At 32.0% G+C, this 12527-nt stretch overlaps 1 protein-coding gene across 4 annotated transcripts in view; it reads left to right on the forward strand.

The window, feature by feature from the left end:
• LUZP2 (leucine zipper protein 2) overlaps window positions 1-12527 on the forward strand; it is a 390997-nt gene that overhangs the window by 291724 nt on the left and 86746 nt on the right. For all 4 annotated transcript variants that reach the window (XM_039865935.1, XM_039865945.1, XM_039865920.1 and 1 more), the window contains one exon: window positions 2126-2188. In XM_039865935.1, coding sequence (XP_039721869.1) covers window positions 2126-2188 — 63 coding nt within the window. The remainder of the gene's footprint in view (window positions 1-2125; window positions 2189-12527) is intronic.

Consider the following 12527-nt stretch of genomic DNA (forward strand, 5'->3'; position numbering starts at 1 on the left):
AATAGAGTTTAATTGATATAATAGTACCATGCAGATATTGTATTTATTATGTGCTATGGCTAGCTATTTTCAAAATTGAATTTATTGAGATATAATTTGCATGTAGTTCACTTCATTTAAGTATACAGTTTGATGAGTTTGATCAGTTCAGGATACAGAACATTTCCATAGCCCCCAAGTTCCCTCTTGCTATTTTATAATCTCCACCACCAACCCTCAGCCCATGTCAATTACTAACCTGATTTCTGTACCTATCCTTGTTTTATTTTCCCCTAGAATATCATATAAATGGTATTAAACAAAATATAGCTCCTAGTGACTGGATTATTTCCCATAGTATAATTTGAAATCCATCTACACTCTTACATGTTTCAGTACTTTATACGTTTTCAAAGATTGCTCAACTATATTCTAATATTTGATTTCTTTTTTTTTTTCATTTTATATATTACATTTTATTGAATTTATTGTGGTGACATTGGTTAAGAAAATTATATAGGTTTCAAGTGTTCAATTCAATAATGTCATATGTATATTTCATTGTGTGTTCACCACTCAAAGTCAAATCTCCTTCTGTCACCGTATATTAGAGCCCCCTCTATCCTTATCTACCCCATCCTTGCCCTCTGGTAAATGCTAAATTGTTGTCTGTGTCTATGAGTTTTTATCTTTTCATTTGTTCCTTTCAGTTTTATATCCCACATACAAGTGAAATCATATGGTTTTTCTGTCTGATTTATTTCATTTAATATGATAATCTCAAGATTGATGTCGCAAATGACAATATTGCATCTTTTCTTATGACTTGGTAATAGTCCATTGTGTATATGTACCACATCTTCTTTATCCAATCATCTATTGAAGGGTACTTCTGTTATATCCATGTCTTGGCCACCATGAATAGTGGCTACAGTGAGCATCAAGGTGCATATATCTCTACAGAAAAACGTTTTCAAATTTTGGGGGTAGATACCCAGAGGAGGGATTGCTGGAACATATGGTAATTCTATTCTGAATTTTTTGAGGAACCTCCATACTGTTTTCCATAGTGGCTATGGCAATTTACATTCCCACCAGCAATGTATGAGAGTTCCCTTTTCCCCACAACCTGTCCAACACTTTTATTGTTTGTCTTATTGATGATTTATCATAATTTGTTTACCATTCACCAGTTAATAGATGTGTGTTGTTTCCAGCGTTCACTATTATAAAGATACTGTAAATATTTATGTACACATTATAATTTCTTTTGAGTAAGTACCTAGAAAGAATTCTTGAATAATAATACAATATATGTATATTTAATTTGATAAGAAACTGCCAAACTGTTTCCCAAAGTGACTGTACTATTTTACATTCTCACTCAACTGCTTTTTCAATTATCATTATTTTCACCTAACTATGATATTTATTTGTGTTGTATTTCTGCTACTGAGGAATCAGAACTAGTCATCTCAGATGTAGAAAGAAAGACTGAGGTTCTTAAGTTAGAATATTTGAAATTGGGTCTGCTTTGGAAAAATGAATTACCATCATCATCTGGGATTTACTAGAACATATTTCATTATGGTAGCCAAACATATCTGCTGAGAGAGATTTCTTTCTTATAAGCTCTTTTACGTTTGTAACGGTTCGCTTAAAAAGTCAATCTTTCTAAAGTGCTAACACCCTACACCTCAGCCTCTTAGCACTCTAAATGCCTTTTTCATTTCCTGTCATATTTGTTTGCTGCCTTCTCCTTGGACATATGTCAAATTCAAATTTGGTTGTCAATTTAAACTTAACCATATTTAATCTACTTTAATAAATAATTGAAATAAGCAGTGAAAACTGAGGCATACAATTGCAGGGATATATTTAAAATCTGAAATTGGCCATCCCTGGGTGACTGAAATTCTTTGGGGGGCTTCCTTTTGAAAAGGCTTTGGTTTTCTCTTCGTGCCTAGAATAGCTGGATGTCCAACTCCCAAAGTGGACATTAAGCCTTTCTGTTTCAGTTCCAAACTAATCAGAATCTTTTGCTTGGCCGCAAAAATTAATTTTTGTGCAGTTTGAAAAATTTTAACCTTCAAGTTTGAAAATATAAATGAAATTAAGGCACTAATTCATGTTTCTGCTCTTTCAGTCAAAAAAAATCCAAGCCCAGTTGAAAGAGCTTCGGTATGGGAAAAAGGATTTGTTATTTAAGGTGAGTATCTTTCTCCCTTTCCCCTCCAACTTGCTAGCCCAATAAATAAACTATCTAAAATATGATTTAGCTTAAATTTACTAATTTTCATTAATATTGAAGTTGCATTTGACTGCATTTAAAATGTTTTAATTTTCTTACCTACTTAATAGAGATAAATGCAGTTATAGTTTCCTGGATACTTTCTTAATCAAAGGCAGGCATTGTTACAAAGTATTTAAAGTCCCTTTGTAACCTTTAATTACTTTAATTCAATGTTGAAGGATATTGTTTTTTGGAATATTTACATTAAGGAGAACACATATTGAACAAGTTTCCAGAGATGAGGTCCACTGGCAACCTACATTTTCAACTTCTAGATATCCTTCATAAATCTCTTTATTACAGAGAGTCTTCATATTTATTGTTGATTGCTTTTGGCTATTGATACTTTTCTTTACAAGACTATCACGTCAGGACCTATGCAAAGTTAGACATCTACCACAAACTATGGATGTGATAGACTGAATAATGCCCCCTACCAAGGACAGTCACTTGATAATTTCAGGAACCTAATAATGTTATTTTTTTTTTTTTACGACAAAGGAGACTTTGCAGGCTGATTAAGAATCTTGAAATGGGAAAATTATCCCAAATTAGCCAGGTGGGTCCTAAATATAATTGCACAAGTCTTTATAAGAGTGAAACTAGAAGGCCTAAATAAGAAGAAAATGATGTCACCACAGAAACTGGGTGAAAACAGACAATGTAAAGCCCTGCCAACACTTTGATTTTAATCCTATAAAATTCATTTTAGACTTCTGACTTCAGGACTGTAAGGGAATAAATTTGTGTTGTTTTAAGCCACTTAATTCATGTTAGCTTGTTATAGCAGCAAGAGAAAGTTAATACAAATACTTTCTCCCTGGAGCGTGGGAAATAAGAGGCAGATACCTTTAATAGTTGTGCTTGTGGTACATCTGTATTGCTAAATGTAGGAAATGTAGGTGAGTGATAGCATATTAGGCTCTTGTTAGTAGGAAATGATAATTTTTTTCAATAAATAATAAGTGCAGATTACTTTGTGCATAATATTGATTTTTAAAAATGTTTTCACTACAATGATCAGCCCCATCTGCAAATGTCTGTTTAAAGAGAGGTAATTCCCCATTTTATTTAATGGTTTGAAAAATCCCTCAATTTTTCTAATAGAAGCAATGAAAAAAGACTCATCTCTCTTCTTTGGCATCTTCACTTTGGGCTTAGAGTCATGAGAAAGTGTTTCTATTGTGTCAACCAATATTTATTAAATGCTCATTCCATGTGGGAGCATCTTACCATTTGTTCTTCCATAAATATGCTTCTTGCCTTTCCTTTGACCTCATTTACAAGACATTCCCCAGAACACCAGGAAAACTGTTAATTAATTCTCATTAATGCTTACTGATTCCTACTTCTTAGTACTCTGCTCATTGTATGTAATAAATAAATAAGATAAAAGTATGAAACAGAAGATATTTGCCTAACTTTAATTTTTCATACTGAGACTCTTCAGCTCAGGATATCTTAACTGTTACACTGAGTTTGGCCTTAGCTTTTTGCAGTCATGAACAATAAATAATTGAAACTGGGGGTAAGGGGGTGGGGAGTGTATGTGTGTGTTTTCATTTGCAAAGAAATTTCTAGTTCTCTATGAATTAATTTAACTTAATATCAGAAATGTAATAAAGAAATCAAATTTCCAAGACCTGATAAATTTTAGGTATTAGGATGACAGATTTATGTAAAGATAGAATATTACGTGAGGCTTTTAAAGTCTTTTGAATTTCATTTCTCAAATTGAACAGTTATAGAAAGAACAGTTGGGAGACGAAAACGAGGAGATCAAATAATTTTCACTGATTTTTTTAATTTATAATATGCCAGTTATTGAATATAAATTAGTAATTTATCATCTTTTAAAATGACCAAAATTAGGATTTGTTGGAAATCTTTATGACTTGAAAATGAGACATTATCGGTAAGCCTTGTTATTCCATGCCATTTGGAGAAGAGAACTTACATATGAAATCAGGTGAACTGTGTATGAGTAGACCTCGACGTTGCATAAATAAGGATGCCTTCAGTTTATACTCTCCACACAAAGTTGTTTAGCAGCAAGATTTTTAATAACTAAAATAACAAGAGGTCTAGAAGCATGACAATTTTACAGCTTATTCAGGAGCTAAACAGTATCTACTACGACCCAGGGTTTTTCGTTTGTTTGTTTGGCTTTCCTACTTTCCATGTCACAATCCTCGACTTACTTTCTTTAAGCTTTGATTCCTCATTGCATTATGATAGTGGCTAAAGATCTATATGTTGTCTTCGTTCAACTGTGTGCAAAGTCAGAGAACAAAAAGTCGGGGGGTGAGGAGACTTGTCCTCAGTGTCATAATTTTTATAAAGGAGAAAAATTTTTTTAAGAAGTCTTCCCAAACTTGGTCGTATATCTATGCAAAAGTGAGACCTTGGTGTTTTCATCTTCTATTGCGAAAGATTGCTTCTTTTAGATATAAAGTAAAAAGGAAGGGGATTACTGATGGGGAGACAACCAATAGTTTCTGCTATAATATAATCATTCACACATCTTGATGGCAGCAAATTCTTCTGATTTGCTTACTAGTATATAGTGTACATTTAGGTCTTGTATAAGCATATGTTAAATGAATCATGCAAATGAATAAATGAATGAATACACAACACATACATGTATATGTATGTACATACATACATTTGTACCTATATACATACATAAATAGACATGTCAGGGCAATAGATAGTAGAAAGTGATGTATGTAGCCCTAAAGAGTCTGTGACCACAGAAATTCATCCATGCACCTTTCAAAATGAGCCAACAAAATATCTTTGGTAATATTTTGCCGACCCCTGAGATGAGTAGTAAAAAATTCCATTTCCAGTAGTTTCCTTGAGAATCTCTTCACTTTTAAATAGATTTGATGGATTTTAGTAAAGATAGACTTTGATGGAGCAATGCTTGCTGCTGAAGCACTTAAATTTCATCCTAAAAATAATGGTGTGTGCTGATAATTGCAAGATATGTTGATAAATTCAATGTCCTTATTAATATTCGAGACTGGCTTTTGATTTGGGAAGGCTGCCGGCAGCAGTAAACATGTTTTACTAAAGAAAGAAATGAGGCCCTGCTGACTGTTAGTTGCCCAGGACTTGAGTTACTTTCTATCCTCCTTGATTGCACTTGAAGCTGATATTCTCTGGATCACCTACTCTCCGTTTTGCTACTCTTGTTTTATTTACACATACACTTTTTTTTTTCCAAAAGTATTATTTTCTCATTGTAGGCAAATTTCAGAAAGTGTCAAAAAGTACAGAGCGAAAAGAAAACATTTTAAATTCCATCATTAGGAAGAAATACACAATATTTTGAAATATTTCTATCTAGCTCTTTTTGTTGAGGTATAATCCTCATTGTGATTAATATATATAACTATATATTCTATATAATAGAGTCTGATTTTTTACATAATTTTAGAACATAAAGATATCTTTTAATTATTTCTTCATAAAAATTTAAATGAATAATTTTCTGACATGTGCATGCCAAAAGTGACTTAATTTTTCCTTATAAACATATGTAAATTCATATGTATATGTGGTATTATCTGTCATTTTAGTTTATACTGTGATGAAAAGTCCTGTCTTATTTTTAACTTGAGGTATAGCTTTTTATTGAACATGTATCTGACTAAAGTAATTCACTAAAATTATTAGAAAATGTTAAACTGGCTTATTTCACTTATTCTAATGACCTCCAGGTCCAAACATATCGTCACAAATAACAGGATTTCCTTTTTTATCGCTAAATAATATTCCATTGAGTATATATACTACATTTTTATTCATTCATCCACAAAAAGACATTTAGGTTGATTTCATATCATGGCTACTGTGAATTATGCTACATTGAACAGGACTATGTTGATATCTCATTGAGATACTGATTTCAAATCCCTCCGATATATATACAGAAGTGAGATTGCTGGGTAATATAATAGTTCTATTTTTAACTCTTTGAGGAACTGACATACAGTTTTCCATAATAATTGTACCAATTTACATTCACATCAACAGCGTATAAGGATTCCCTTTTCTCCACATCCTTGCCAAAATATGTGATCTCTTATCTTTTTGATAATTGCCATTCTAAAAAGTCTGAGGTTATATCTGATGGTGGTTTTGATTTTCATTTCCCTAATGATTAATGATGTTGAGCACCTTTTCATATTCCTGTTGGCCATTTGTGTATCTTTTTTGAAAAACTTCTGTCCAAGTTCTTTGCCAATTTTTGAATTGGATTATTTACTTTTCTGCTATTGAATTGTATGAGTTCTTCATATATATTGGATATTAACACCTTATCAGATATATCATTTGCAAATATTTTCTTCCATTTTATAGGTTGCTATTTCAATTTATTGATCTTTATTTTTCCGTTTGGGTACAGTAGTTCTTTCGTTTGATATATTTCTGATGACTTATTTTTACTTTTGTTTTTTCGTGCCTTTGGTTTCTTATCCAAGAAATTATTGTCAAGAATTATGTCAAGAATTTTTTCTCTATGTTTTATTCTAGGAGTTTTATGGTTTCAGACTTACATTTAAGTCTTTAATCCACTTTGAGGTAATTTTTATGAGTGGTGAAAGATAGGGATCCAGTTTCGTTCTTTCACATGTGTCTTTCCAATTCTTCCCAGCACCATTTATCAAAGAGACTGTTATTTTAGCATTGTGTGTTCTTAGTGTCCTTGTCAAAAATAAGTTACTCATTATAGCACATGTTGAATATTCCATCTTGCTTTGTCCTATTATGCTTAAGAACTCTTTGTCAGTGCCCTGACCATAAGTTTCAGATGGATAAACTTATTTTTGTTCCCAATATCGATCCTTTTCCTCCACATTTCAACCTTCTGAGAGAGTCAATTTGGGTGCTTCGATTTGTTTCATAAAAAGAAATATGACATATTAGGTCTCTGCTGAAGGATACTCATTCTGTGATTATTTCTGTTATTTATTGAATAAAATCAATTTAATAATTGTGTCATTCAGTGTTTTAAAAAATGATGACTATATTAAATTACTGCTTATAAGGAGTTTATTAGTCTAGTGATAAAATAATTCCTTATGTATATTATTAATTATAAATATTACATATTAGCATTGTATACAAGTTAGTACATTATTTCATTTGATCCTCATTAAAATCTCTATGAGATAGAGAGGAGAAGTTGTAGGATTCACTTCACAATGAGGGAACCTAGACCTTGAGAAATTTGACACCTACTCAAGGCCACCAAAATATTTATTTACAAACCAAATATATTAACAGATTGAAACCATCACTATTCCATTCTATTCTATCTATTCTATTCTATTCTATTCTATTCTATTCTATTCTATTCTATTCTATTCTATTCTATAATTTATTTTAAGTTGAATTGATTTGTGGGAGTATTATGGATCAAGTCTCTTTCTATAACATATATATTTATACCATTGTATTGAAATTCTGACAATAATTCTGGCATATTTGGTGATAGACAAGATATACCCATTTCTTCGGGAACTTAGACATCAAAATGGCATTTAGTCTCATTAGTATTTTCTCTAAAAAGCAGATGTGTCCAACTTGGTATCTCCACTCTTGTCTGATCCTGAACACAGGAACATTGCCACATGAATTTCAATGTATGAATACCAACAAGTGTCATATTATTTTCTGATTATTTGATTCTTCTATAAGAGAATTTTGTGAAGCAGTTGCCCCTTAATTTTTAAACTCTTGTGCAATTTAAGATAATTTTTGTACATCTGTTTCTCATCAACTCATATTTACCTCATCTACATATTAAACCATTTTTTAATGAACTAAGCATTTTCAATGCCATTCATGTATCATGTGTCAGTTAAAATCCAGTTAAAAGAGCTTTGGCCCTAAAAATGTAAATATCTTGCAGAATTGGTTAGAGGGGTTAGTGATTTTACTTTCTTAAATGATTTAACAAACTAAGGTTTTCAAAACACATTCAGTTTTGCCTCAAAATGATTTGATAAATCAGTCAGAGCAGGTAATTTTGCCACCTCATTGTGAATCATAAAAACAGGAGCTAGAGAAGTTAGAAGACTTCATAGAACTTGTCTGAAATCAATCATAAAACTAGTAACTGGAGAGTTTAATTCTAATTTGTCATTTAACCACTATATCACATTTTCCTCAGTTAAATTTCTATTTTGTATCTTCAAGTTACTTAGAGATTACACTTTTAAGAAATGTTTTCTTATACACTCAAAGATATAAAGGGCAGACATGCATAGCTGGAAATATAACTTGATAACTTAAAAATAAAATATCTGTTGGTAACTAAATTCAATGCATTTTCTTAAAAGCAAGCATTTTCAGTTCAGAATAAGATACCTTCAGTTTAGAATTGGCAATTGCTTGGGACAGAGATTTCTTTTCTGACTCCTTATATTCTTGTGATACATTCCACTATTTTAAAACTATAGGATAAGGGTATGTTCTGTGGTAGGAAACAGGAGAAAAATGAACTGACTTTGTCCAATCCAACCTAACTTTTTAGCCTTGTTGCTTCTGTGATTAAAACACAAAAGCCAGCTAGCCTCACTTATTTTTTCATTTTTTACCAGATAATGAAGTAGATATGCAGGTTTTAAAAGAGCACATATGTTTCTTATCAGAAATCATGACAAATTTAAATTTAATAGAATATTAATTTTTATTCCAAAAATTGGGAATATCCTAAATACTGAAAATCACTAAAAGTATAGAACTTTTTAAAAAACCAAGCCCAGAGTTTAAAATAATGTTTTTAAAATTGTACCATATTAACTACATTTTACAACTCGTTCAGGATCTGAAAAAAAATTATGTTGTGACCTATCAAATAGGAAGACAAAACATTTTAAACGGTTTATGTCAGGTATTGCAAATGCATTTTAAAAATTGAATACCTTTGTGTATCCCCATCCCACCCCTGTGCTTATTACATACCTGGCTAATGGGTCAGGGTGTTTTTCACACTGAGCTTGGATTTAGCTTTGATATCATTCTCATGCCAGGATTTGAAACAACTCCTACAAATTAGTGACAGTTGGTACTCAAGATAAACCTATTTGCCATCCCTGAATGAGCTCGAAATATTTTGCCTGTGGCCAGTCTTCAGTCTCTGGTGAACTGCTCTTGCAAGATTTCCTCACCTTGTCTTAAATTGTTATATATTTACAATGACATTGTAAAGAAGTGGTCTATAAACTAAGTAATGTTAAAAAAAAATAATAAGGCACAAGTGGGAATCTTTGCAGAAAATCAGAATGAAGGCAATTAACTTTAGATCAGCCCTAGAATATTTCTCCTTGGCCCTGAAAGGGTGTTGGTGGTGGGGGGAACCTTGAATTGCTGATTTTCCTTACCTATTCTTGTCTAATTCATCATGTAACGTGTGTGTCTTGGCTTAGCAAGATGTCCTCCCACTGAGAGGGATCCCGAACCTTTCTTAGGTTCAGCTGACTTTGTACATTTCCTTGGAGCATATATAGAACAGTGGTGCCACCGTGAGACCTTTGGGAAAAATCACTCTCTTAGTAGAACTTGTCTGAGATATTGAGTTCCAATTCAGTTCTAAGCACAAGAGCCACCAACTTGATGTACTGGTTTCTTTAGATCCAAAAAGCTTCTATTTTCAGTACATTACATATACATATATATACATATTATTTTTCAATGTGAGATGTCTTCTGTTTCTTTCAATCACACGACAAGTTCAACACATATTTCTGATCAGAACTTGTCTTAGGTTCTAAAACTATCGATTAGAAATAATGGCCAGTTGTAGAGTCAAATCTGAGCACCCTAAAGTGCTTAGGAACATAAAATGTACTCAAGTAGCTTTCATCTCTAATTAAAATGTAGAATTTTAGTAGTATCCCTATTCTAAATATATATATATTTTTATTTTGAATGTAAAATACAAATAAATAACTGAAGAAAACACAATAATTTCACTCATTATACAATTTTTAAAAATGCTTTGTTTTCCATATTCTTAGTATTAATGGTGATGCCAACTGTAATTTCAGAAAACAAGAGCAAGTTATTGTTTTCCTTTGAATACTTTTTTCTTGTCAGCACATTTAAATATTCCCCTTTGTCATGGCAGGAGACATTTCATAAGCACCTTTATGAATTTACTTGCTTTATTTTACTTTATTTCACTGCTGTCACTCTGTTACTAGTATGTTTGTTAACCTATGCATGATAAAAAGAAGCCAATTACTTCTGAAAGTAATTGCATACAAAGCTGCTGCAACAGACATAATTCAGAATTTTAAAAAGGAGAGTTCTCAATAAATTTCATAGTTCATAAAAAGACATGTACAGCTTGTGAAGGCAAGAGCAGAATCTCTAAGTGGTACACCCCGGGCGACTTTCACTATGACAACACCACCACTTCAATTGTCCCTGATACATCTCTTAAAGAAAGATTTCGGGTATCTCAGTCTGTACTGTTACCATTTGCATTAAACTAACCCCATTCAAGAAACAAGTCCAACAAATATTTTCAACAACATAGAACCTTCACATTAGAAAGGTCTTGTAACATCTTTGCTTCCAGTCTCTTGAATGATAATTGGTTAATCTCCCTGAGATTACAGATGTTCAGTGATTAAGGTTCACAACATTTCAAAATAGGTTTCATCCCTTCTTACAAAATTCTGACTGTTGGAGAATCCCCTTCTCACTCTCGATAATAGCAGTTTTTTGTTTGTTTGTTTGTTTTTGTTTTGTTTTTTAATGCCTATTGATTTCCATAGAAATGCCAGGCTCATCTCTAAATTAATGTTCATTTTCCCACCATCTTCTTGTTCTGGTTCCTTCTTTATTCTTTGCTTTTATTTGCTCTTTCTATTCTCTATATCCACTCTTCTAAGACGCCTTCAGAAGTGAAATTTGAGTGCATGTTTTTAGTCCTAGGAACATTATGGTGTTAGCAAAGAGTGGAACTCGATTTATTGCTAATAGTGAAATAAACTGGGAAGGTAAGGTGGGGCAAGGTAGATGATGAAAATCATTTCAGTGCTCTGAATTCATGTTTCTTAGGCAGAAGTCAAATTTTTCAGTTTTAAATAAATTTCATAGTTCATAAAAAGACATGTACAGCTTGTGATCTCTTCTTTTATCAAAGTCACAACTAGCATATCCTCCCATCCTGCCTCAACCGCTGCAATGCTGCCTCCAGCGATAAAAATGTAAAACTTCCCTGAGGCTGGAATTATCCATATGGGATATGTTAAGTGAGATGTGCAAACTCTATGAACATATTTTAGATAAAATCGTTTTGCTTAATCAGTGCTTCCTACAACGAGTCAGGTGAACCACAGAGCACAATTAAGAAACACCTACAATGGGGCCTGGAAGTGGTACAAGAGAAGGAAAATAAAAACACAGCTAAGGAAGACTATTTTAGAATTTTGATTATGAAAGTTCTTACTTATATCAAGCTTAAACATCATCTACTGACTATTTTGACCATTTCTTCCTTAGAAAATGTCCCCTGAGGTGATGAAAAGGATATATGGTTACCTTCAAAGGATCAGGTTCTTTATTAGCTCTTTCACATACCTGGAAACTGAGCAAAAGGAGTCATTTAGCCTTGTTGGGTATCAATTCCTGTGTCTGAAAACTATGTATAAGATTAATATACATACTTCAAAATTATTTAACAGGATCAAATGAGATTATATATGCAAATGAATTTTGCAAAATGTTTTATATACATTTCATTTTCAATAAATTGATTTTGTTTTGGGATTTATTTCCCCCTAGAGAGAAATTTATTTATCAAAATAATATGGGACATTTTTAGAGTCTAAACAATTGTTTTTTTATTCTCATTCAAGAAATGTATCACATCTCAACACAGGCCTTCCTACTTTGCAGTCTCTGAGACATGTAAAACTGAATTCCAGGCCATTTTTTCTCCTTTAAGATACAGAGCAGCCTTGGAAGCCAAGGAAAGAGAAGTTCATCCCCTTCATTTTAGGCAAACACATTAGTATTATTTATTTATAAATGAATGAAAAAAAAAGATAACATTCTGGAGAGAAAATAGCTCATGTTTTTATTTTTGTTTTTATTTAGTATTTATATGACAATCAAGGACTAAGGTCATAATAGCTTTTTGGAAATGAAATTGTTGGGATATGTATACTTTAAATTTTTACATGACTTTTTTTATTAAAATAAATTGATATAAAGACCAAAA

The sequence above is a fragment of the Pteropus medius genome, unplaced genomic scaffold, assembly GCF_902729225.1.
Source record: "Pteropus medius unplaced genomic scaffold, Ma_sr-lr_union100, whole genome shotgun sequence".
NCBI classification, from domain to species: domain Eukaryota; kingdom Metazoa; phylum Chordata; class Mammalia; order Chiroptera; family Pteropodidae; genus Pteropus; species Pteropus medius.